This window comes from Thermobia domestica, chromosome 11 (genome assembly GCF_964235325.1).
Source record: "Thermobia domestica chromosome 11, izTheDome1.hap1.1, whole genome shotgun sequence".
NCBI lineage: Eukaryota > Metazoa > Arthropoda > Insecta > Zygentoma > Lepismatidae > Thermobia > Thermobia domestica.
This window is the reverse complement of record NC_137464.1, coordinates 66,868,535-66,893,224: the sequence shown is the minus strand read 5'-3', so window position 1 is coordinate 66,893,224 and position 24,690 is coordinate 66,868,535. Positions and strand designations below refer to the sequence as shown.

Sequence of the window (24,690 nt, the reverse complement as noted above, 5' to 3'; positions counted from 1 at the left end):
GGACAACATCGTGTGTTAAAATGTTTTAGATACTCTCCAGGTTCTTCCACATTTTCACTCCACTAACTTTTTTCATTGTCATTCAGTTTCATTAATCATTCGTCCCTATTATTATAAAATGCAAGAACCATGAAACGTTCAATTAAATACTTCATTTCGTATTTCCTAAGTATTATAATCCAAATTTGGAGCTACCATGGTTTACGGTGTACGTACACTCATGTCCAAAATTATTGTCGCATATATATAATTGTCTTCTTGTAAGAATATAATTTGATAATGATTTTGAAGGGTACTTTTAATACTGATAGTATGTATATAATCTGAAAATGTATAATTGTGGTAAATTTCATAGGAAAAGAATTATAAATATGAAAATTATAATAATTAAAATAAGATGTTGCTAAATAGACAAGAAAATTTTATTTTCGTTTTATTGTTCTTATTTATTGCTCTTTTGAAATGAAATTTGCCACATACATATCTTTGCTGATTACACATATACTAACATTATAAGAAATACCGGGGGAATTCTTTATCAAATTATATTCCCAGAATAACATACACGGTGAGTCAAAAGTCCTTGGACACCTGCATAAGTTTGAAAATCAACGGGAAAAGTAAAAAGTTATGATGAGAACAGAGGTTTGATGAGGGGCCGCAACTTTTGGAGTGTGTGTCATTCATGGCCGCCATCTTGAAATCCGCCATTTTGGATTCAAGTCATTTTTTTAAATGGGAAGGGGGTGTATGACACATCAAATAACACTAGCTTGAGCTCAGGAATTTAGTTGTGTAATTTGTTTTTTTTCTATCTTGTACAGTTTAGAAGTTATTAATGTTCAAAGGTGGAAAATTACCTTTATACTGAATGCTACAACACATGTTCTACGTGTTGTCCATCCCGTGCAATGCACAACTGTAGTCGCCGCAACCACTCTGACTGCACACAGAGGAGAATGTCTCCAGAAATTTGGTCACAGGCTTATTCCTCCAGGTGTCTCAAATCACGGATTGTCTCAGCATACACTATCTGTTTAAGATGTCCCAATAGATAAAAATCAAGGGGCGTTAAGTCAGGGGATCTGGGCGGCCACTCCCCGGGACCACGGCGACCAATCCACTTCCCTGGCATTGTTCATCCAACCATCCACGGACACCAAGTCCATAGTGTGGAGGGGCTCCATCGTGCTGAAAATAAGATGGGAAAATGCCGTCAGCGTTCAGTGTGGCAGGGAACACAAGGTCCTGCAGCAGCATCAGATACTGTGGTACAGTTAAGGTGTTGTATATGAAAAATGGCTCAATAATGCGGGTGTTCCATATACCACACCACACCATCACCTTCGCTGGACTATGTTCTCGACTCGGGTCAACCTAGTTCGGATTTCCGTTACACCAGTATCGAAAATTATGTCGATTAACCTGCTCGTTCAGAATGAAATACGCCTCGTCGGTGAACAGTATGCCCTTGGCAAACGCAGGATCCAGTTCGTGTTGTTCAGTAGCCCACATGCAGAACTCCAACCGGCGATCAGGGTCATCCTCGTTCAGTTTATGTTGCATGTGCAGCTTGTAAGGATACCATTGATTGGCGTGCAATATCCGGACAACGGAGGATTGGCTTATTGCACATGCTAGGGACACAAGACGGGTACTTCGTTTAGGACTTTTCACAAACGACGCAACAACCACCGTTGCAGTTTCCTTATTGGTGGCGATCTTTGGTTGCCCACTACGTGCCCTATCTTGAACAGAGCCCGTCTCCCGGAATTTGGTGATCACGTGAGCCACCGTGCTGTGCGATACCGGTTCTCTGTCTGGGTGCCGTCTGTTGTAGTCAGCTGCTATTGTTCGGTAGCTGCGTTCCCCTGATATAAGGATGATTTCGACCCCCTGTTCACGTGTCAGACCCATTTTAGATCACCTGGAACAAAGAGAGAACTGGGTCAGTATCAAGGCAATTTTCCACCTTTGAACATTAATAACTTCTAAACTGTACAAGATAGAAAAAAAAAACAATTTACACCACTAAATTCTGAGCTCAAGCTAGTGTTATTTGATGTGTCATACACCCCCCTTCCCATTTGAAAAAAAATGACTTGAATCCAAAATGGCGGATTTCAAGATGGCGGCCATGAATGACATACACTCCAAAAGTTGCGGCCCCTCATCAAACCTCTGTTCCCATCATCACTTTTTACTTTTCCCGTCGATTTTCAAACTTATGCAGGTGTCCAAGGACTTTTTACTCACCCTGTATTTATAGACATGCGACAATAATTTTGGACATGAGTGTACACGTCTTGGACTCGACTTCTCACAAAGTCTACAACACCTATTTGTAGTATAATAGCCAGAAACATCCGCAGAAGTTTTTCAAGGGGAGGGGGAAACCGACATACAAGCGAAGTCGCGAATATGCAAACCTTAATGCATATAATATTTCATCTAAAACAGCTATTATTGACGCGCATTGCATACCTTTATTAACTAAAGAAGATATATTAAATACTGTAGTGAGTGAGTAAGCAAATCTAATATGAAGGATACACGGAAAGAAGAGGCTAATCGACATTTTACATTTTTGTCAGGAGAAGCAATTTAAAATGTTGATGGGCGCCTTCTTTCCTTGTATAGCTGATTTTCTTGTGTAAGTTTTTCTGCAACGAGTCACTTTTTTCATAATATTCGTAGTTCATTTAGTAGTACAAAACTAGCAGCAACAGGTAGTGTCCATATTGGCTTTCTCGCAAAAAAATTCTTTTTTTTTTTTTTTTTTTTTTTTTTTTTTGGTGTAGCCTTCATATATATTTCTAAGTACCAAACTTATTTCAAAGATTCAAGAGAGGACAACTGCCTCCCTTCGTCCCCGCTGCGGGTGCCTATGATAACAGCGAGCACGAGAGATTCACAGATCCGGAGCACCTCAAACATAACCTTAAATATTTTAATTAACATTAGTGGAAATGAAAATTCACCATTTGGGCTCCGTGCCTACATTCAATAACCAATGGGGACCGTGGTGGCTCAGTGGTAGAGCGTTCACCTCTGGTGCTGGGGTCCCGGGTTCGATCCCACCCCCCACCAAGTGAACCTTGTGGTGTACAAACACCGTGTGCGTGGGTTTTCTCGAGGTTCTCCCATTTCCTCCCACTTTCTTCATTCCACCATTTCATTCATTACTCATCATCACCGTCTTCTTTAGCATAACCGTGGGACGTAAAACTCAAAAATTTCATTTCATTTTTTTCAATAACCTATGATATTGAAAACACGAAGATAGACATATCGTGCAGTTCTTCGGATTATAACTATTGTCTTCCAAAAATATTGGTATATGTATTTGGTTCTACCAGACTGCAGTGATGTCAAAAAGTTGAATTTATCATTTCCATGTTGACTACTACATGTTTAATACAATAATTAACAGCTATTGGGAAGCATAATGCATGTTGGTTATCAGATTCATTTGTGAAATCATTCATCTGTACAGTTCTTCAGAATTTTCATCGATATTCTTTTCTAGAACGAAAGGTGCATCTTGGGTCCTGCAGTTTACATGAACTACATTACATATTTATACAACAACTTTCTATTTAAGTATGAAGCATAAAAGGCGATTTTCTTTGTGTTCATTTATATAATTTTTTGAATACATTCCTTATAGTCTTCAAACTCCACACTGCCGGCTGAATTATGCAAGCTTTACGAACAAAATAATGGGACATTTAAATGAAATCCGTTACTAGTATTATAAATAGATGAGGTATATGAAACTTCCGGAAGGTGTTTGAAATTCCGGAAGTTATTACAAAGATATACAAGAAAAATATAAAAGGATTTATAAGCATTTATGTCCTTTAGCTAAGCTAATCTATATAGAATGATTATTTCATACATACAAGAAATATGCATTTAATTCGCGAAGTGCTTAAAAAAAAAAAAAAAAAAAAAAAAAAAGCATACGGCCGACTTACCACCTATGCCCCCTTCAGAGTACTTTCCTGCTGCATCTACAGGTCGATACCAACGAAATGTGACATGGAACATTATTATGATTAAAACGCCATTGTCTACTTGCTCACATGTCCAGCCGAACCAAATCACGTAACCATTGTAACGCTGTTAGGAAGACCGATAGTTTGGCCACGTGGAACAAGTGGAACACTTGAAGCAAACATAAAGTTCAAATAAAACATCCCTTGCCAGCTCATGTATCAAACATACCACTGTTGTTAGGATAGAAAGAGTAACACACAATGCTTTTAAGGGTAACTTTGTATATGTATAATGATTGTGAGATTATTTGTAACGCTTATTTCACGTAGGTAATTAATTAAAGAATAAAATGTTTTTAAAACAGTAGCTATTATTATTACCCTTGCAATTATTCATCTGGTGGTGAAAGGAACTAAGTTCATGCTTTTCAAATTACACCAGGGGCGTACTCAAGGGGTCCAAAACTTTCTAACTCAACATATATTTGTACACTTTCTGAATAAAATATTCTTGTTTAGCAGCGAAATGATTAATGTAGCATGAAAATTTGATCTTCCATTTCATCTGTACTCTTTCTATTATAAAAATAACATAATTCTGTCATTTGTTCTGATATCCGTTCAATACTACATAGATATAGTGACTTGTAATATTGAACTCCCCCCCCTGGACCCCTCCTAACTAACATTTCTGGGTGCACATCTCACTGAAGCTAACGAATTTTGAAATGAATTCTCTACGAGTCTATTGAATTGTGTTACTCTGTCTACTTTTTCCAACGTATAGATATATCTATTATTCTTATGGTTTCTTATGAAAATTTAATTTTTATGGACTTCGTTCATTTTCTCAGTGAACAAGTCATTTAAGAAAAGTAGGCTATATGTCGTCTTCTGAAACATAACAACAACAAAAACACTTGCATTCAAACTTTCCAATTACAGCTTGAACTAGTTAATTCATATTGGCAGTGTTTATCAATGAACACAAGAGAAGTATATAAGTTTTACATACATTTTTATTGCTGAGCATATAGATAATGTATAATATATAATAAGTTTTACAAAAAATCGAAACAAATCTATAAAATACAAACGTCTTTTGTATTGTTTAGGCCACCAAGAGAATAAAGCAAGTAGTAGTGAAGTACAATGATTCATGAATGGATCGGATTAAGACAAAAGTTGGAATGTTTAATAACAAGCAAGGCAATATATACATACATACATATACCTATATACAGTACAATACTTACTAAAATGAAACGTAATCTATAGCCTCTATTGGAAGAAACGATGTAACCATTTTTTTAAAATTATTTAACTAATTATTGTCTTCACAAAATCACAACAAACTTGTAGCTATTGTAAAGTATACTTTCATTTAATGAAACTCCAAAAATAGATTCCGTACCTCGTAGCTTCATTCGTTGTTAGTTTGTATATTTTAGTAGTAATTGTAGAAAACCATTTAGTGCAATTTATATTGGAAATTAGCAGCTACGTTTAAAACATGATTCAAACTTTACATGACTGATTGATTTTTATAATTTTCATTGTGTTTCATTGACACGTACGGTCATATTTAAAATAATTGTTCTCCTTTTTAGTGTATATATATATATATATATATATATATATATATATATATATATATATATATATATATATATATATATATATATATATATATATATATATATATATATATATGCTATTATCCCTCTACTGTAAACCCTAGTCACTTATTCCTACATAGGTATGTAGAAAATATATAAATACACACTTAATCTCACGTATTCACAAATATCTGAGTGTGTATAGTATACATATTCAAAACATGTATTTCTGAGTATGTTATATATACTCACACACTAATTTTATACATACCATGGAAATGAAATTGAATTTCTAGTTTTCTAGTTTTATGTCCTGGAAATATGCTCTGCAGACTAAAAAAGAAATAGGGTGATTAATTGCGAACGAATTGGTGGAATGAGAATGTGCAAAGAAACGCAAGATCCTAGAGAAAACGCGTGGACACAGTGTTATCTAGCTGAACTATGTATATTCCATGTGTGCATATATGTCACATATGGATGAATGATTTTAAAAAGTAGGTAAGCATGACTGTACATGCTATAGATGTATCAAATTTTAATGTTTCATGTATGATTAAGGGTGAACACACAAGATGACTTGCGCATTTAAAAGATGCTTAATCTAAGATCATTCGTTCAATCGATTCATTAATTGGACGTTTCCATTTAACGTTCAATCAATCAAGCATGTTTAAAAACAGTGCATTTTTTTATTCTATCGTAACTACCATTTAAAGATATAATATGAAAACATAATAATATAAGCTAATGAAAGCTGCATATAATTTTATACCAGCAAGTCTACATGAGGGGTTCTCAATATTAAGTGAAACTTGCAACATTTTTGACTATGTAAAAAATTACATATTGTGAATAATTGTGAATAATATTTGAATAATTTGAAGCAATAGAATTACAACGTAAATATAACCAATATTTTTTGATTCAATTTGAAAATATCGGAATGATGGTATTAGCAAAAGTAGTGTCCTAGTAAAGAAGGCCCATGAGAAAGATGAACTCGCTCCTTTTGTAGTGATTTAAACATGGTATTTCCGTGCTTACTCCACATATACAAAATTGCAATCCTTACTAGACATTTTTATTCAGGACATTATCGCATATGTTCACGTATCCAGATAACATGCAAACTGAACGTATGCACGTTTCTGTTTCATAAGCTGGAAGAATAAATAATTTTTCAACAGGGTAAATACTGTATTATTTTATGTCTAATGTTACTTGCCTATTTAATAATAGCAATATTACTATTATAGTCAGGAGATAAATACTATGTTCTATGTAGCAACTTCAAATCAGTATCAAATACATGTATTCTGATGTTCGATTCAATCGAATATTTTATTGATGAAATATTATTTATTTGCTGTTTACAGATGAAATTATGTACTTTTAATATGCGTTATATGCTGCTATAATCATACTAGACAAACTTGTTCCTAGTCATATGACACTTTTTTCAGCCATATGTAGGTACTTTTCTTAGTGGGTATATTATTAATTTTGTAACAACAACAACAACAACAACAAAAATACCTATTGGAAGCAGAACACAAGCGTAGCGTGATACAACATTGCTACCCTGGGAAAATACTTAAACTAATTTTGTAAATTATTATGGAATTAAAACGCGTATTGATAACTTTATTAGCCTTGGTTGTTTCAATAAAGTAATATTCTGTAATTAGCACTAAGATTTAATATAAAATGATAGGCAAATGCGGAAGCAATGTATTCGTGTTCAAACACCGCTTTGCTCTAAAAACACTGTCATTATAAAAATATTAAACGTCTTTCATTATAAAAATATTGATTTTTGCATCAAAAATGTTTTAAAAAAGAAAGGAGTACGAACTATTTTAAATCAGATACTATATAACATACCACTATATAACAATTCTAGAAAGCGCGGTAGGAACAGTATAAGTCAGAAATTGGTCAAAATGAGATAAGTCAAAATTGGAGATCTATATGTAATGCTCCACCCCCGGTTAACTTGGCAAGTCAATTCTAAACGTGAGTTGAATAATCACGTCTTTGTACAGGGTGGTCCAGAAGTGGCTGTACCCTCCTTTAGTTTCAACAGTATAGTATTAGTTATGGTAGAATGTCTGTACACAGTTACCTTGAAGTCTTAAGAGTCATAAACATCGGTATGCTCACCATCCATGTAGTAACACAGCTGAATTCTGCGCCAAGTTCTCGCAGATGTTTTGCAGAAATACTCTGGAGTCACGATGGTGAAGGCTGTTCCGCAGCTGCTCGTAATTCCTGCGTTTTGTAATATCGAGTGTTTCTTACTTGTTGCCTTATGAAACCGCAGAGAGCATTGTCTAGTGTCGTCAGATCGGGACTTCTTGGAGGCCAGTCAAAGGGAGCTAGTGAAGATGTACAACCTCTTCCAATCCAGCGGCCAGGAAACGTTTCGAAGAAGTAAGGCCCAAAAATGTATTGCACTCATTCCAACTCACACCATCACGTGTGGTGGGTTTCTCTCCATCTGTTTGTAAAATCGGGGGTTTTCCTTCCACTACATTACAACGTTTCGAGAATGCATACTCCGGTAGATAGCACACTCGTCTGTGAAGAGGACTGCATCACGGGATCGTTTGGAAGAGAACGCCTTAAAGGGGCAGACTACTAAATATGTTTGAAAAACTAATATCTTTTCTTTTGCCCGTTTTTCGTAAGTGGAAAGAGATAATAAAATGTAACTTACCACAATATTACATAATGTTATTCTACACTCGAAAATATGAATCGGAAGAATTTTCAGTGTTGCCATCCATAGAAATTATAGTGTGACCAGAATTTGAATTACTCAAAAATCTAGGTCAAGGAAGCGACTAGAAAAATGAACTCAACGGTAATTGATGACCTATCATGCCGTCTATGTTCCTTGTTTACTACTTTTTAAATAACATTTCTATTTATTTTGTAATAACTTATTTATTTTGTAATAATTTATGTGTTTTATAAAATAAATACAAATATTATTTAAAAAGTTGTAAACAAGGAATATAGACAGCATGATATGTCATCAATTACCGTTGAGTTCATTTTTCTAGTCGCTGCCTTTACCTAGATTTTTGAGTAATTCAAATTCTGGTCACACTGTAATTTCTATGGATGGCAACACTGATAATTCTTCCGATTCGTATTTTCGGGTGTACAATAACATTACCTATTATTGTGGTAAGTTACATTTTATTACCTCTTCCCACTTACGAAAAACGGGCAAAAGAAAAAAATATTCAACCGCGCATTCACGTCGGCGTCACTCAGTTCATTCACATGCATTGGACGGTAAACCCTCAATTCTAGATCTTCTTTCATGTGCCTCATCATGGATTCAAGGAATACCAAGCTCCGAAGACCTTTCACGTGTTGATTTTGAAGACGACTACTGCACTGATGCTTCCACTTCAAAGCACGTTTCCCTCTGTTTTATAGGGCGACCGCCTCGGGAAAGGTTTTTCACACTGGCTGTAGCAAATGCACGTTTTTCTCACCCCAACATTGTTGCTTTTCTTGGTGGATTAATACCAAAGCGGTCTGTAAATTTCGCTTTAACACTTTCCATGGTGTCATCTGTGTAACGTAGGGGGCGCGGTGGCTCAGTGGTAGAGCGTTCACCTCCGGTGCTTGGGGTTCCTGGTTCGATTCCACTTCGCACCGTGTGGACTTTGTGGCGGACAAACACTGTGCTCGTGGGTTTTCTCGGGATTCTCCCGTTTCATCCCACTTTCTTCATTCCACCATTTCATTCATTTCTCATCTTCACCGTTTCCTTTAGCCTCACCGGCATAACCGAGGGACGTAAAACTCAAATTTCATTTCATTTAATTTCACCTGTGTAACGTCTTTCGTGAAGCCAAACCGCAAAAACTAATCTTTGTTCAATGCTATATGGACTTTGATCACACATTGTTGATTACTCCAGCTTCACTGCAAATAACTGTTACCAAGAAGAAAACAACAAAAACCAAATGAGCATGGATAGCAGACAATGCCAAGCAATGTTACCAAACAAATGTGGGTAAAACCTAAAACCGTCAGAAAACACCAATTAAGGGTACGCCCACTTCTGGACTGCGTTGAACTGTTAGTATAAGTGATTCATACTTATGCTTGGTAAAATATTTTAAAAAAAATGCCTCCTGAAAACCTGTGTTTCTTTGACTTAAACTGTTTCTCCCGAGCAGTCTAGAATTATTACTGTAGAAAGAAAAATTCTTCCTGTTAAGGTTACAAGAAAAAGCAAATTTTTGGGATATCCAACTATTGTCTTTTATTCCCTTACAAAACTAATGTTATTATACATTTTACAAATATAGTAATGTTATTTATCTTGTACTTATATTAAAAATAATATTTATCATATTTTTGATCGAATGTGACCTAAATTAGGAGAAAGAAAGTTATATTACAGAAAATACTGACTAATATTGGGAATATTCTAGAAATTATTCAGATAACTCGTTATTACAATGATTATTCGTTATCCGAATAATTTTAAGAATAATTTTTCGTTATCAGATGAACGAATTTTAATTCAAATAACGAATATTCAAGAAATCCATTATTTGAATAGTCGAATATTAAGATGTTAGAATTTCAACAGCATTATTTTGGATTACCGTTTATCCAAACTAGTCTGAAAGCGTATGGTCAATTTGATCCCAAAAGTATTTATTTTCAGTCCTCCGTAAAGCACGCTAAACATACGTAGTTTATTATCATTACTCACAGCACATCGTTCCTTCCAAACAAGGCGTTTATATGAGTTGTCAAAATGTAAACAATTTTGAATAATGAAGCTAAGAGCTAAAATAACATGGACAAAAACATTTGGTCAGCAAAACGAACATGGAAGATTACATTGAAAGACACGTAACAAGATCACAGATTATGTTTTTTTTAGCTTCACACAATAAAACATGTATGTCTTTTGATAGTCATTATATATATATATATATATATATATATATATATATATATATATATATATATATATATATATATATATATATATATATATATATATATATATATATATATATATATATATACCGTACAATATATTTCTTTTCTAAAATGAGCAAGTAAAATATGCGTATATTTTACTTAATATTATTATTACAGTACATTGCACACCTTAATTCTTTACTTTCAAAATATAAATAGCTTCTTTCTCTCATATGTACATTATTTTACCGTAAAACTCTATTCCTTTATACAATAGGCCGTATTTCAGTTATCACAATATAGTGATGGAAAGCCATCTACAATAATATCGTAAAACAATACTACAACAGTAATGAATTATTTATTTTTTCATAAAATTAATTTTTTTTAATGAATTTTTATACTTTGTTCATTTTTGAGCACCTATATCTTCTCATATTTGACTTACAACCAGATTGAGAAACGTTTTCCTATTTTTGTTTTCGAAAAAACAATCTGCTTTTAACTGTTCTTTAGTTAGTTCAGCGACATATCATGAAGGAACATACAATTGAATCACTTACAATCTAACAGTTACAAGTATTTTAAAGTTTTTATCTATATTTGCTAACAGTTATGGTTTTATCTACCATTTAATTTTAACATCTTCTAATTAGTATCATCTATGTATATGTCAGCATGTAGCTTTCATTCTCAACTTCAATTTGTATCCCTGACTTGTGTACCTGGCGTAGCAGTCGAATTTTTACAGATATAGAGAATGTAACTAATGTGCAAACTTGAAAATAAAAGGGAAGTTGCAGTTTAACATTGTATTGTTGTTATTTTAGCAGAAGTAGACCAATGATAAACTAGCAAATGTTATGGAAAATTGGTGGAATGATAATGCTTAACGAGACGAGAGAATCTTGAGAAAACATTTGGACCAAGGATCTTATAAAATATAGGATCAGCCCTTACAACAAAATCTTGAAACCATAAGTCACAGTTTCGCCACCCCTACTCTGCCCACTCTGCCCAATAGGATCGCAATGTTTTGAGCCAACAATCATGGCGGAAACGAAAGTAGCCAATCAGACGATGCAAGAAATGAGAGTAGCCAATCAGAGTTGGCGATGCTCGGTTGTTTTTTTTGGCTTCATTGATTTAATAGGATGAAGATACATATGGGCAGATCCTCTATTTTATAACATCCTTGATTTGGACACATCAAATCGAATCAGGGTCCCTCGCATCAGAGCTACCGTTCCACTGTTTGTGTAAACTTAGGTTATTTGATACAAAATAAATATTTACGAATGTATATGTCATCATTATTTTCATACAAAATTATGAATTTAGAAATGAACATAAAACAATGTTAACTGACTCTAGTTGTTCATCTATGCACATTATTTTCACTGAAAATAATGTGTAAACTTGATTCATTTTCATACAAAAATTAGTGTTTCGTAATTAAACAAAAATTACAGACAAGTAGTTAGTTTTGCCTACATTAAGACACTATTTACAATGTAAATAACGTGCAAATTTGTCATTTTAATACGAAAATTTATATTTAGGAATGATCAGCAAAATAAATTAAACTGCTTTAGTTTGAACACTACTTTTACTATAAATATTGTCCAAACTTGACTCATTTTCATATAAAATCCTATATTTAAGAAGTGTTTAAAAGAAGGTTAATTGACTCAGTTTTAGTTATATTTGAATTCCAATTGACTTATAGATAATTCACAAACTTGAGTACCTCCAGAAAATATAACTGACTCAAATTTGGTGAAACGATTATTTGTTCTTTCCAAATTAAATAATTCAATTGTAATTTTGTGTTCAAATAGTATTTCTTAAAGAGTTTAAAAAGACATATCATTTACTAAGATTATGATTGCATTTACGATTAACTGGCACATGTCTATGAAGTTTAAAGATTCTTATTAAAGTTGATTTCATAAATTTAAATATTTAAATGTTTAATAAAAAACGTAAGCTTTACATTCCGTTAGATTCCATTTGTGAAACATTTCAGAAATTGTAATTAGAAAGCACAGTAAAAGGAAGAAATATGAGTCTACTAAATACATACAATCATTAAGATTTTTTTTCTGAAAACAATCTTTAGCACACTCTACCGACACTTGGCATAGTTTTAAGTAGGTTTATTTTTGTAAATTACTACACAGTAAATTAAATATAGTCCAAGGATCTTATAAAATAGAGGATCTGCCCTTACAACAAAATCTTGAAGCCATACGTCACAGTTTCGCCACCTCTACTCTGCTCACTTCGCCCAATAGGATCGCAATGTTTTGAGCCAACAATCATGGCAGAAACGAAAGTAGCCAATCAGACGATGGCGGAAACGAGAGTAGCCGATGCTCGGTTGTTTTTTGGCTTCATCGATTTAATAGGATGACGATACATATGGGCAGATCCTCTATTTATAACATCCTTGATATAGTCGGTAATTTGAATTTTATAGGTGCCACAGTACAAGCTTCCATGCAATGCTTCTTTTGTCAATTGGGCATATTACTGTATCTTGATAGTTTAAATTTTGAATTACGTACTGCTAACGCGTTACTTTTATCTAAATTTAATAGAGACAAAAGCGTATTCGATATAGAATTACTGTATAACAAATTTAATTTATGAATTTCTTTCAAGTGATATCAAATGAAGGGTTGATTTGAATAAATTATCATGTAATAAATTTGAAATTTCAAATGCTAGGTTTTTGTTTTTAGATTTCGTACCATGTTTCACAAATTATCTTCTGTAATTTAGCTTGTTTGTGACTCCACATACTCATCTAAATTACTAATAGGTCTATACTAATAAAAAAAATAATGCGAAAAATAAAGGAAAAAACAGAAAAAGAATCTCTTGTAAAATTTAAAAATTTGTTACAAGAACCCTTCAACACTCTCAATTAACCCTTCAAATGTAAATGTACAAAATTATTTCTATTCCAGTAATGTAATAGTGTGTAATTCGTAAAACTGCTCAAATGATGGTTAGAGTTTAATAATTCAAAATTTAAGAAACTAACAATATAGCAATTTATGAAACTAGTTTCTGTCGCTGTGTTCTGAACAACCTCTAAATATTCTTTTTTATTGTTAAGTAGTTTAATGTTTAAACACAAAGCGTTTAATTTTTTCCTTACCTTAGAACAATATAAAATTCGAATTTTGTAAGTATGTTCTAGAGCAATGAAACCTGAACTTTGAACAACCTGTCTGATGTAACATTGTGCAGTACTTTTTTAAGTGGAAGCAAGCTAATTTGGAATGACCTATCAGGAATACCTCTTACTCTTTGCGTTGTAGTTGTTGCTTCATGATTTCATCTTCAAGAATACTTACAATTGTTAATATATGGCAAGTACATTATATGTCTTTCTATTGACTTACATTGAGATTTGCATCCTAAGTTGGAAATGTTAGTAACACTGGTTGCCACAAAATATCTAGGTAGTGTCATCCCATTTTATATAACTTTTGATTTTTTGTACATTCTTATATTATGCTGAATATTGATGAAAAACTTGCAACTAACGGCTACGCTTGACATAAAACTAACTCTCCTGAAATTTTAATATTAAAGTGATTTTGAAAGTTGTAAGAGCAGGAAATGAAATAAAATGGAAACCAACATTACATGCATATATACAGGAACAGTTTGAAAATCGAACAAAGAAAAGATTAGGTGAATGTATAACACCCAAGTTTTCAAAAGTAGCATTAAATGTGTTGAAGAACATATCATTGAACGCAATTTTCATACGATACTATCTAAAACCTCAGATCTATTTCAGAATGAATGAAGCTTCGTTAGAAGATCGTATCGAAGTATTTATTAATTTACTTAGAACCGTTTGTGTAACAACTGACAGCCATCTGAAGAGAAACAAATATATTCTGTGGATATTCAGCATCTAATATTGCCATAAAATGACTTTACAATAACTAAAACGTATACAAAGTGCAGAAATCTATCCATCCTTGTATATGCATTTGATAATGAAGCACAAACTATTATGAGCTCATCCAGGATTCTATATATAATTAAATTGAAAATTATATACAGTGTTAACTGTTTAGAGTATATTCCCACTTGCAGTTGCTAGTTACCTAACATAAAGACAATAAATTGTGTACTGTTCACTAAATATAACAGTAATTAATCCTGTAGCACATACGTGTTTTCATTATCGTGAGAAAAGCAAAAGTTCTGTAAAATCGGTTAACAAATGAAAAAAAAAAAAATTAAATGCAATATCATGAATAATGTAAACATCCATTTTCTTTATAAAAGAAATATTTTTGCACTTTCCAGTTTACTTATGGATCACTCAAATCATTATTTTCCTCATGGTTTTGCAAAAGCAAAATAGAAATAACGTTCGTTTTCCCTTTCGAAATACTGCAGTCTTGTTTGTCAAGTAAACAACAAAACAAGTTAATTTTTCTGCTTATATCACAGTCTTTTCTTCAATTATTGGAATCTCTAGATGCACAACAGTCTCTTTTGCCACTGTAGCCATTGTGCTACACTCTGTAGGGTCTTTGTGATGACCAATTAGTGTTCTGACTCCACCGTAATTAGGTGAAACTGTGCACAGTCGAACATTTGATGCGTAACTGTTCATTTCCGTTATATAAACACTTCGACAGGTTGACACTTGGGCAAATCCTAATTTGCCAACAATCTCTTCAAGTACCCTGTGTACACAAAATCTTACTTCGGCGTTATGGTAGCCATATACCCATGGATTAAAGGCGCTGTTTGCTAAAATGGGAAATGCTAAATAAATGCATGTCCAACCTCGAAGAATGTGAGTATTCTGAAACATGTCGATGAACATACAAACTTGGAATGGAAGCCAGAGCACTAAAAACAGTCCAACTGTAATTGCCAGTGTTTGTCCATACCGTGTGTGGTTGCTATCTTGTTGTCCGGACTGACGAAGAGACATTTCAACAGTGTAGATAGCCCTAGCATGATAACGCGCGACCACATAGATATAACAGTAGCACGTAAGTACAATAACGGCACAAGGACCGTAAATTGTGCAGAACAAGAAGAGTTGTACGTTTCTGTCAACCATTGAAAAAGTACAATAGGACACAACACTAAATCGGCGGCTGCACTCACTGTAAAGCAACGGTGAGAATCCAACAATTAACGAGTACATCCAAAAAATTATTATATATCGCTGCACAGAAGCATGAGTAATTAGATTGTTGTACCTGAGCGGCTGAGATAGTGATGTAAATCTGTCCACTGCAATGGCTGTCATGCTTAGGATAGAAACACTACATAAAGTCACTGCAACACAATACGGAAATAAACAAAGGGACACGTGTCGCACAGACTGATTGGTGAGTTCCAGGTACAAGCCCACAGGAAGGAAGATGCCCATTCCAATGTCGGATGACGCCAGTGATACTATGAAATAATTGCTTGGAGTTCGTAATCTCTTGAATCGGTACACAGCAGCTAATATTAACGAATTGCTGCATAGAATCATGGGAGAGAGAAGGAACACTAGTAACACGGACACAGACACATTAATAGGGGAGTCCAAGCGGTACACTACATTAGTAGAATCCAGCAATTGTGCTGGAGGCATTAAAACCCTGCTTTCGTTTACTACTGCATTGACACTAATGAAGTTATTATCACCAATGAAAGTACCATTAATAATATATGCTGATTCTTCAGGCATGACTACTTTATACGGACTACAAAAGTACTAATTAAGTTTATGTAAGAGGCATCACTCTTTCATCGTCTTTCTTCGTTGGTTAGTTTTGTAGGATTGTCAAATAGCTAAATTGACAACACAAACTGTAGTCCATTGTAGTGATTCTTCGCAGATCATGTAAAGGCTTCTTTTATCAGCTTCAGAATATGAAGTTTGTCTCTAAGCAGGACCTGAAAGAAGAAGGAAAGGAAAATATTAAACAATTTTATCAAATTGAAATATAACATCTTTGTTTCAAACTCTAAATCAGAGATACATTTTCATAAAGTAATGTTGTTGAGCTCTGAAGTTTTCACATTGCATCCTTTCTAAAGCAATAATCTTTGATTAAATGATTGACGGAACTTGAAAACGATTCTAAAGGTTTACCTAAAATTTGACAAAATCCATTTTCGAGTTCGAAAACGCGATATACCTAAGTCTCAACTTTGGGTGATTTATTTAGGGTTGTATTAGATAAACTAATTTCTGGTGAACCTCAATATTATCATGGAAAAAATTGCATTAGCGATTTTCACGAAATTTAGTGAAGAACTCATTTTCGAGTGCGAGAAAACAGTTTAGATAGGATTCAATTTAAAAAAAAAAATCACATTTATAAACGATTGTAGAAAACCTGATTCTCGGAGAGTTCTAACGATTTCCCGATTTATATCGTTCTAGTGTGTAATTAAACGAATTTTTGCCACCCTTGATTCTGGGAAATCTAATTTAGGGGTAGTACAGTCTTTCAGATATTATTAATAATAGGTAATCTAGGACAGACGGTCAGGAGAGATTGTATATCATGACTGTATGCTCTAATTTATTGCATGTGATGGTTTTCCAGCAAGGTTAAATAAACTCCGAAAATTTAAAATAAAATTTTATGAATTCTAATCATGATAATTACGGAAGGAAGAGTTAAAATGAACTGTTTGGTTCAAGTTACATGATTATACCAGTAAGTTTAAGAAAAATGGATGGCAAATGAAAGTAGCGTTAACGGAGAAAATAGTGGAGTATACGAGGAAATTCCAAGAGAATTTCAAAATACAGTGTTAGTTATCACAAATCTACATATCTACGATTGAAGTGAAAATCTTTTCCATCAGAGAAATGGATTTCGTCATTAAGTTACGCTCCTCCAAAATGGAATGTTTTGTAATGACAATATATTTTCTGAATACGGTCTTATTATATTCGTCATCATATCGTAAACCAGTTGAGAAGTTTAGCTTGTGGATGGCAGTGTAAAATGCATTGAAGACAGATATATATTATACTGTATAGTCCACAAAACTGTAAAATAATAACTAATAACTAACTAACTCTATGACCTATGAAACCCGAAGGTCCAATGCTGTGTTCACAAAAGCTCTCCACTAACTTCTATCCGTAGCCAATTGGATCCAGTTTCTACTTTATATTCCTACTTCTGCGAGATCCATGTTAATACTATTCTTTCATCTGCGCCTATGTCTTCCTAGAGGACGTTTTCCGATTTGTTTTCCAGTCAAGACTTTGAAAGCATTTCTATCTTCTTCCACCCTGGCTACATTTCTACCTGAACCTCCTAGATTTGATGACCCTAATAAGGTTTGGTAAATGGTATAAATTATGTAGTTCCTCGTTAAGAAGTTTCCGCCATTCCCGTTCCTTTTCGGTCCGAATATTAGTCTCACGATTCTGTTCTCAAATACTTCCAGTCTACGTTCTTCCCTCAGAGTAAGCGACCATGTTTCTCAACCATACAGAACAACAGGCATGAAATTATTATTTTATATGTTTTAAGCTTTAAATTCTTTGACAGAATTCGCGACAACAAGAAATTTTGAACTGAATAATAACTCGAATTCCCTGCTTTTAGTCGACATTTAATTTCTTCGTGAATATGGTTTCCGTTTGTTAATATTGATACTAGATATTTGAAAGTAATAATAATAATAATAATAATAATAATAATAATAATAATAATAATAATAATAATAATAATAATAATAATAATAATAATAATAATAATAATAATAATCAGTGTTGAATACTTGCACCATTTTTACTTTCCCATTGTTGAGGGATCATTTTCCTGTTTTCTTTCAAATTAACTGTAATTTTAAAGACGTGATTTTATTGATTTCTTCTTCAAATCTACTAATACTTTGTGAAAATTAAATGTTATATAGCCTATGTAATTTTAATATTGATTAAACAAGCTTAATTTAAGTAATATTACATTTAAATATAATGCAAATATATTTTTTTGAAAAGAAGTTACAAGTAACTAGACTTGAAGATGAAATCAGTAAAAGAATGTCATTAAAATTCCAGGTCGTTTTAGAGAAAATCAGGAAAATAATGCCCCTTATTAGTCAGTGGGCTTAAAGCTAATACAGTGGATTTACTAAACATCATCAAATGTTAGAGTCTCATGAGAATATGTATTTAGATAATTTGAATCTATGATAAATTGAATGAGAGAATATGTATTTAGATAACTTATTCTATGATAAATTGAATGAGAGAATACGTATTTAGATAATTTGAAACTATGATAGATTGAATGAGAAAATGTATTTAGATAATTTGAATGTGTGATAGATTTAATGACGAATGTATTTAGATAATTTGAATCTATGATAAATTGAATGAGAGAATATGTATTTAGATAATTTGAATCTATGATAGATTGAATGAGAGAATGTATTTAGATAATTTGAATCTATGATAAATTGAATGAGAGAATATGTATTTAGATAATTTGAATCTATGATAGATTGAATGAGAGAATATGTATTTAGATAACTTATTCTATGATAAATTGAATGAGAGAATACGTATTTAGATAATTTGAATCTATGATAACTTGAATGAGAGAATATATTTAGATAATTTGAATCTATGAAAAATTGAACGAGAAAATGTATTTAGATAATTTAAGTCATTTATGTTTGCAGGGAAGCTTTTATCTAACAGAAAATATTCTTTTTTCTATCTCAGTGAACAGGAATCAAGATGTTCGCGTTATTGCACAAAAATTGTTGCTAAGTGATTTTCAACTCTTAAAAGATATGTGATTGAATTCTGAATTTGAGTCGCATTATTTACAATACAATGTTACTTTACTGTCCAACATTGACTTACATATTTGTACTCTGCATTAAATTCCTTTTTTTTTTTTTATACAGCGTATCTTATTCTGTTTCCACAAGTCAACAACAAATGCCTTCAAAAAGTTGCCTCAAAGATATATTTTCCTTTTACAGATGCTACGGAATAAAAGAAGAAGAAGAAAAAGAAGAAGAAGAAAAGAAGAAGAAGGAATACGAATCACTTTTTGAAGAATCAAAAGAAATGTTGCTCTTTCTTGTCCAGATGTCGTTGCAGCCGCTTTTAAAGATCGTAAACTTGAAATCGCGATTCAGCACAATCGGGCAATGGTGCTCAGTGCTGCATTCTAATGATACTTCTTTTATATCTGGCGCAGAAATTTCATCGTCTCGTCGGATGTAAGTAATGTTTTCTAATAAATTTTAAAGACGCATTTGAAGCAACACAACTTTTTTCTTAGGATTTTGCAGACGAGAAGTTCAAGTGTAAGGTTGCTTATAAATGACACTTTTTTTTGTGGAATACGCCTTCTGTAAAATAGAAAAACGTTGAAAGAATAAAATAAAATGGAAGGCGAGAAATGGAAAAACATATTTTTGCTTGCCCTGACACAATCAACGTTGCTGTAAATGGACAAGTGAGTGTTATTCCCCCATCAATCTGAATATTTCATTTTGTGCAAGCATTTTCGTGATTTTCTGTATATCAAACAGAAAAAAATAAAATAAAATAGTGAAACATCATAGCATAGTTATACTAGTGTGATACTGTACATTGTAGAAGCAATCAATCCTCCCTCTTCCCTCTAATTTCAACCCCAATTTATACGAGCAAGTCCTTAATCTCAAGTGAAACAAATATTATGATTAATAAAAGTACTAGTACATTTTACGAAATGTTCACGAGCTAGTTCGTGGTTAAGTAGTTAGTGTACGCTCCTTTGCTGTGGGAGACCCGGGTTCGATTCTCGGCAGGAGCTCATGTGGTTCGGATTCCACGTTAATCAGTAGGTCCCATCTCATATAGCCTCGTTGTGGAAAGGCGCGTTAAACTCAAAATCAAATCAACTCAACGAAATGTTCCTGGAAATATTTTACTTTAAATTGAGAGGAGAGTATTCACTCTCTCATTATTAACCCATTTCAATTCCAAGAAGTAAAAATGACTGGGAATCATCAGAAAAATTTACACCGTATTCCATCAAAATCGAGTGATTTTATTTTACAAGAGCTATTATGGAACATGTATTTTAAAATCATACAATGTGGGCGTGAGGGAAACGCTAAAGGGACTCGTGATTTGACCTACTTCAGCCCCAGTCGTTGGGAATTGTGTGAGATCTTCAATAAACATTCACACCATATTATGGAAAAATGTAATAATTTTTACGTATTTAATCGTAAAACGTATTTTTAGACTGGCGAAGAGGGTAGGAGAGTTCACTTGCTCGTTTTCGATTGGTTTTAAATTCAAGTAACAGAAATGATCGTGAAGATCTCTTGGAATATTTTTAATCCTGGGAGGGGATTATTCATCCTAAATTAGGGGTTTAAATTCGTTGATCATTTCTAACTATTTTTAGACCCATGCACTGGGAACTGCGGAAAGCCTCAAGGAAAATATACATAAAATGATATCAAGATGGAATCATTTTTACGAAAGTTATTATTATTTTTTTTTTTTTTAGTGTAGCGCCCCATGATTATGGATAATTTAGACGGTGATAATGAGATGGAAGATTATGGTCAAATGAAGAAAGTAGGAGGAAACGGCAGAACTAAAAAAAAAAAAAAACAACCTATGAACACAGTGATTGACTACCAAAGTCTACTTGACGGGAGCTGGTATTGAACCAGGGACCCCACGTATCAGAGCTGAGTGCTCTTCCTCTGAACCACCACAATCTGACGAAAGTATTATGGAATCTTTTTAAAAAGTTTTTTTTGGTGGGGGTCATCCTAATTCTTTACTCCTCACCGATTTTAGGTAGAGGATGATTAGGAAGCCTCAAAGAAAATATACGATACTTTGGATCATATTCGAACATTTTTAACAAAAAAATCATCGTCTGAAATATTTATTTAACTGAGGAGAGTTAAACATCTCTTATATTGTAGGTATAACCCTTTCATTTTATTAAAAAGGAAAAATCTTGTTATATGTTTTAGTAGTGCACTGTATTACTTGGATCGCACTTGGTGGAAGTCAGTGGCATACATAAGGGAGAGTTTCCACGTTTATACGTACCTCCTACAGCTAGTTATTATGAAATAATAAACATTTATTATATTAAAATACGTATACAAATATCTGAAGTGATACTAACTTAGGAGCTTCAACACCGACCCCCTTGACGAAATTCTGCGTAGCCCAACATTAATAGTGGAAGTAGTTAAAACTGAAATATTATTTCACTCCATTTTTTTTTCAAGGACTGAAAATCAATCGATAATAAAAACTTGAGATGAAAAGTTTGGTGCACTGGAAGCTCTGAAGTGAGGGAGGAATTTATCCTTTCATTTATTTTCTTCTGGCGAATTTTGATAGATAACATTTGTCGGTATTTGATTTTTCCTTGGATTAGATTCAAGAAAATAGTAAAGAGTAGCGGCTAGTCATTCTGTCCAGCGACTAAAAGAATGGCTAAAATTTTAAAACAAGGCTGTAGAAAATAACTAATCAAAGTAGTTTCTCAATTTCTTCTAGTCACTTGAAGATAAAGGCACTAATAGATAAAAAAAAAATGAAAAGTAACCTTGCAAAAATTGATTAACTATTAATCAAATTATATAAACTTCTCTCTCTGTGAAGATGAGGACACGGTTAATAATGTCTCCTTCCCCTTACGTTCTGGAAGTTCAATCTCCCATTTAACAAATTTTCGATCCTCGGATTTCATCGATATCCAACAACAGAAGACTGCGCAAGAGATCAGAAGTATGCATGAGAGGAAATGACATCTCGTTTTTCTTCTATTTTCTGGCGTCACTAGTTTCATTTCCCATCTTATCAGTAAACTATAATGTTACGTTATCTCTTCTCTCTCTCTCTCTCTCTCTCTCTCTGTCTGTCTGTCTCTGAATACGAGAGAGGGAGTGCTACAAACTAGCTTTAAAAGAACAGACATTATCGGAATTCATAACGTCGCTGCACTGCATTGAACTAGTCAGAAGTTTTGAGAATGATAAACCTGTGTGTGTATCGGAAGCGTTAACGTGCTTCCTGATAATTCTTGTATAGTTTGTGTGTTCGAATTTTGTTAACACCAGTAACGGTAGTTATCTTCTCTTACCGTAATAACACGAGGTTTATTATTTTTATTTTTATTTTCTGTTTGTTTTGATCGTCAGATCAATTATCAAGTGTTAACAAAAATGAAACTAGATATATAACTTTATAGCATGTCTAATGCAAAATTGTGGACGATAAAAGCATAATTTAACTCGTAAAATCGTTTATCTACGTTATACATATAGATCGAAATTACCATTTATTAAATCTTAAGAAGATAAAAATTCTACAAAATTGTACCTACGACGGCAAACAAGTTCAAAAAGATGAGATACAGGGTGTTCAACTATTATGTCTGTATTTTTGTTTCAACGTTATTTTTTTCAGTAATGATATAATATCAATATCTTTGCTATTACATTATGTTTTGTTTTATCCCGTTAATTAATTGTTAGATAACTCACAATTAATTGTTTGTTGTAGATCTAACCACGGAAGACTGAAGATAGCCAATAAACTAGACGATTCTGAGTGTGCTCGGATTGTACCTAGAATGGAAGTATACGAATGGTGCAAACACGCGATTCTGGATGTGAAAACAATAAAGAAACTGCATACGAATTCTATACGTATGGGTTCAGTTACTGACCAAAAGGATGCCTAGTCTCTATAGAGAATTGTCATCGTCGTTAGCTGTGTGGTTCGTACTTGTGATGATGCTCTCCTTTACATTCTTAGCAAAACAATGAATGTGGTGAGGTATGTGTATAACTTTGTGCTTGAAACTTTTGTTCATCCCATTCTACAGTGTACTGAAAATAGGAACATAGTAGTGGAATACCCTGTATATATCAACCGATAGATAATATGATAACTTGAGGATAACTTTTCGAGAAATCTAGAATATATATAGCATTTAATGATTTTCGAATATAATATTGTGCGATCACTTGAAAATCTCTTTGTTATTGTCTGTAACCTTAACAATATGGAGTTATATTATCATATGAAATATTTGATATATTGGTGGCCTTACAATTATCAGTTTTTCAATCGTAGTCTGATGAGGATCTTGACCTCAACTTTCCTCAGATTACAACCTCCACATTCTATACTCTGATAAATGTTAAAGAGTTGAACCGAAAAAGCTTTCAGTACTTTATTCTGCACGAAGAAAACAAAAATATATTCCAAATGGAACTAAGGAAAGAAAGAAAGAAAGAAAAATAGTGCAATCATTCACAGTTAAAAGTTAAGGCAAGAAATGAGTTTCAGTTCTGAATCTAATGTATCCTGTAATGTATGTGCCAATACCAAGAGGTATCAGTCAGTGTTGCAAGTATGGAAGGAGGTAAAAAAAAGAAACAGACGAGTTTGGTGGCGTCTACCAACCCTGGTGTTCATTTTGTAGCAGAAATGTAGGAAGGGAGAAACAGCATTTCGTACGACCTTGATCGTGAAAAGAAGTGAAGATTTGTCCTTGAGGACAGCCTGAAGATGAGGATGGATGAGGTAGGCGGAGGGATACAACTGTTTGTCGTAGATCAAAACGCGAGCGCGAGAGGGAGAAAAAAGAAACTCTTCCTTGACCTTCACAGTAGACTGGCAACTACAAGGAAAGGGAAAAAGAGAGAGAGACGAGACGAAGAGGAAAAGCAGGACGCCAACCCAAATGGCTTTTCTACGAGCACTGTGTAATCCATTTCTGTTATCCTTCCTTACCTCTTTCGCTGTCAGTATTTCATTTTCCCTTTCCTCTCTCTTCCGCGTTTCAGTACATGTCTTTGGAAAGGGAAATTTCCATCTGCAGTTGGGGGGGGGCAATTTTTAACTAAGAGGGAGATATTTAAGGAGTGGGGAGATATCAGGGTATTGTGTACGCCAAGATGAAATTTCGTGAGCAAACTTAAGGAAATATGAACGAAGTAATAGTTTCAAGAACTACAAATTGTAGAAGTCATCAAACATAGTGGTAATATACAGTAGTTAATTTATAGATTTTAGGGAA

The 24,690-nt window shown here is 33.4% G+C and overlaps 2 protein-coding genes across 2 annotated transcripts; one reads left to right on the top strand and one right to left on the bottom strand.

Annotated features, from left to right (window-relative positions):
- Positions 1-14,716: 14,716 nt before the first annotated feature.
- On the bottom strand, positions 14,717-16,528 carry LOC145663587 (adenosine receptor A2b-like). The gene has a single exon (XM_081729699.1). It carries the CDS (start codon positions 16,323-16,325, stop codon positions 15,069-15,071), a length of 1,257 nt encoding a protein of 418 aa, XP_081585825.1. The 5' UTR covers positions 16,326-16,528; the 3' UTR covers positions 14,717-15,068.
- A 798-nt stretch (positions 16,529-17,326) lies between these two features.
- Positions 17,327-23,428, top strand: LOC145665158 (uncharacterized). The gene is made up of 3 exons (XM_081732439.1): positions 17,327-17,403; positions 19,607-19,849; positions 23,166-23,428. The coding sequence occupies exons 1-3, from the start codon at positions 17,327-17,329 to the stop codon at positions 23,344-23,346; spliced, it is 501 nt and encodes a 166-aa protein (XP_081588565.1). The 3' UTR covers positions 23,347-23,428.
- The last annotated feature ends 1,262 nt before the right edge of the window (positions 23,429-24,690 follow it).

Bases quoted from the DNA above. Each gene is read 5' to 3' on its own strand.
- LOC145663587 (XM_081729699.1), bottom strand. From the start codon at position 16,325: ATGCCTGAAGAATCAGCATATATTATTAATGGTACTTTCATTGGTGAT.
- LOC145665158 (XM_081732439.1), top strand. From the start codon at position 17,327: ATGGCAAATGAAAGTAGCGTTAACGGAGAAAATAGTGGAGTATACGAG. The intron at 17,404-19,606 runs GTTAGTTATCAC...TTCCTTTTACAG, and splicing joins AGAGAATTTCAAAATACAGT to ATGCTACGGAATAAAAGAAG. The intron at 19,850-23,165 runs GTAAGTAATGTT...TGTTTGTTGTAG, and splicing joins ATTTCATCGTCTCGTCGGAT to ATCTAACCACGGAAGACTGA.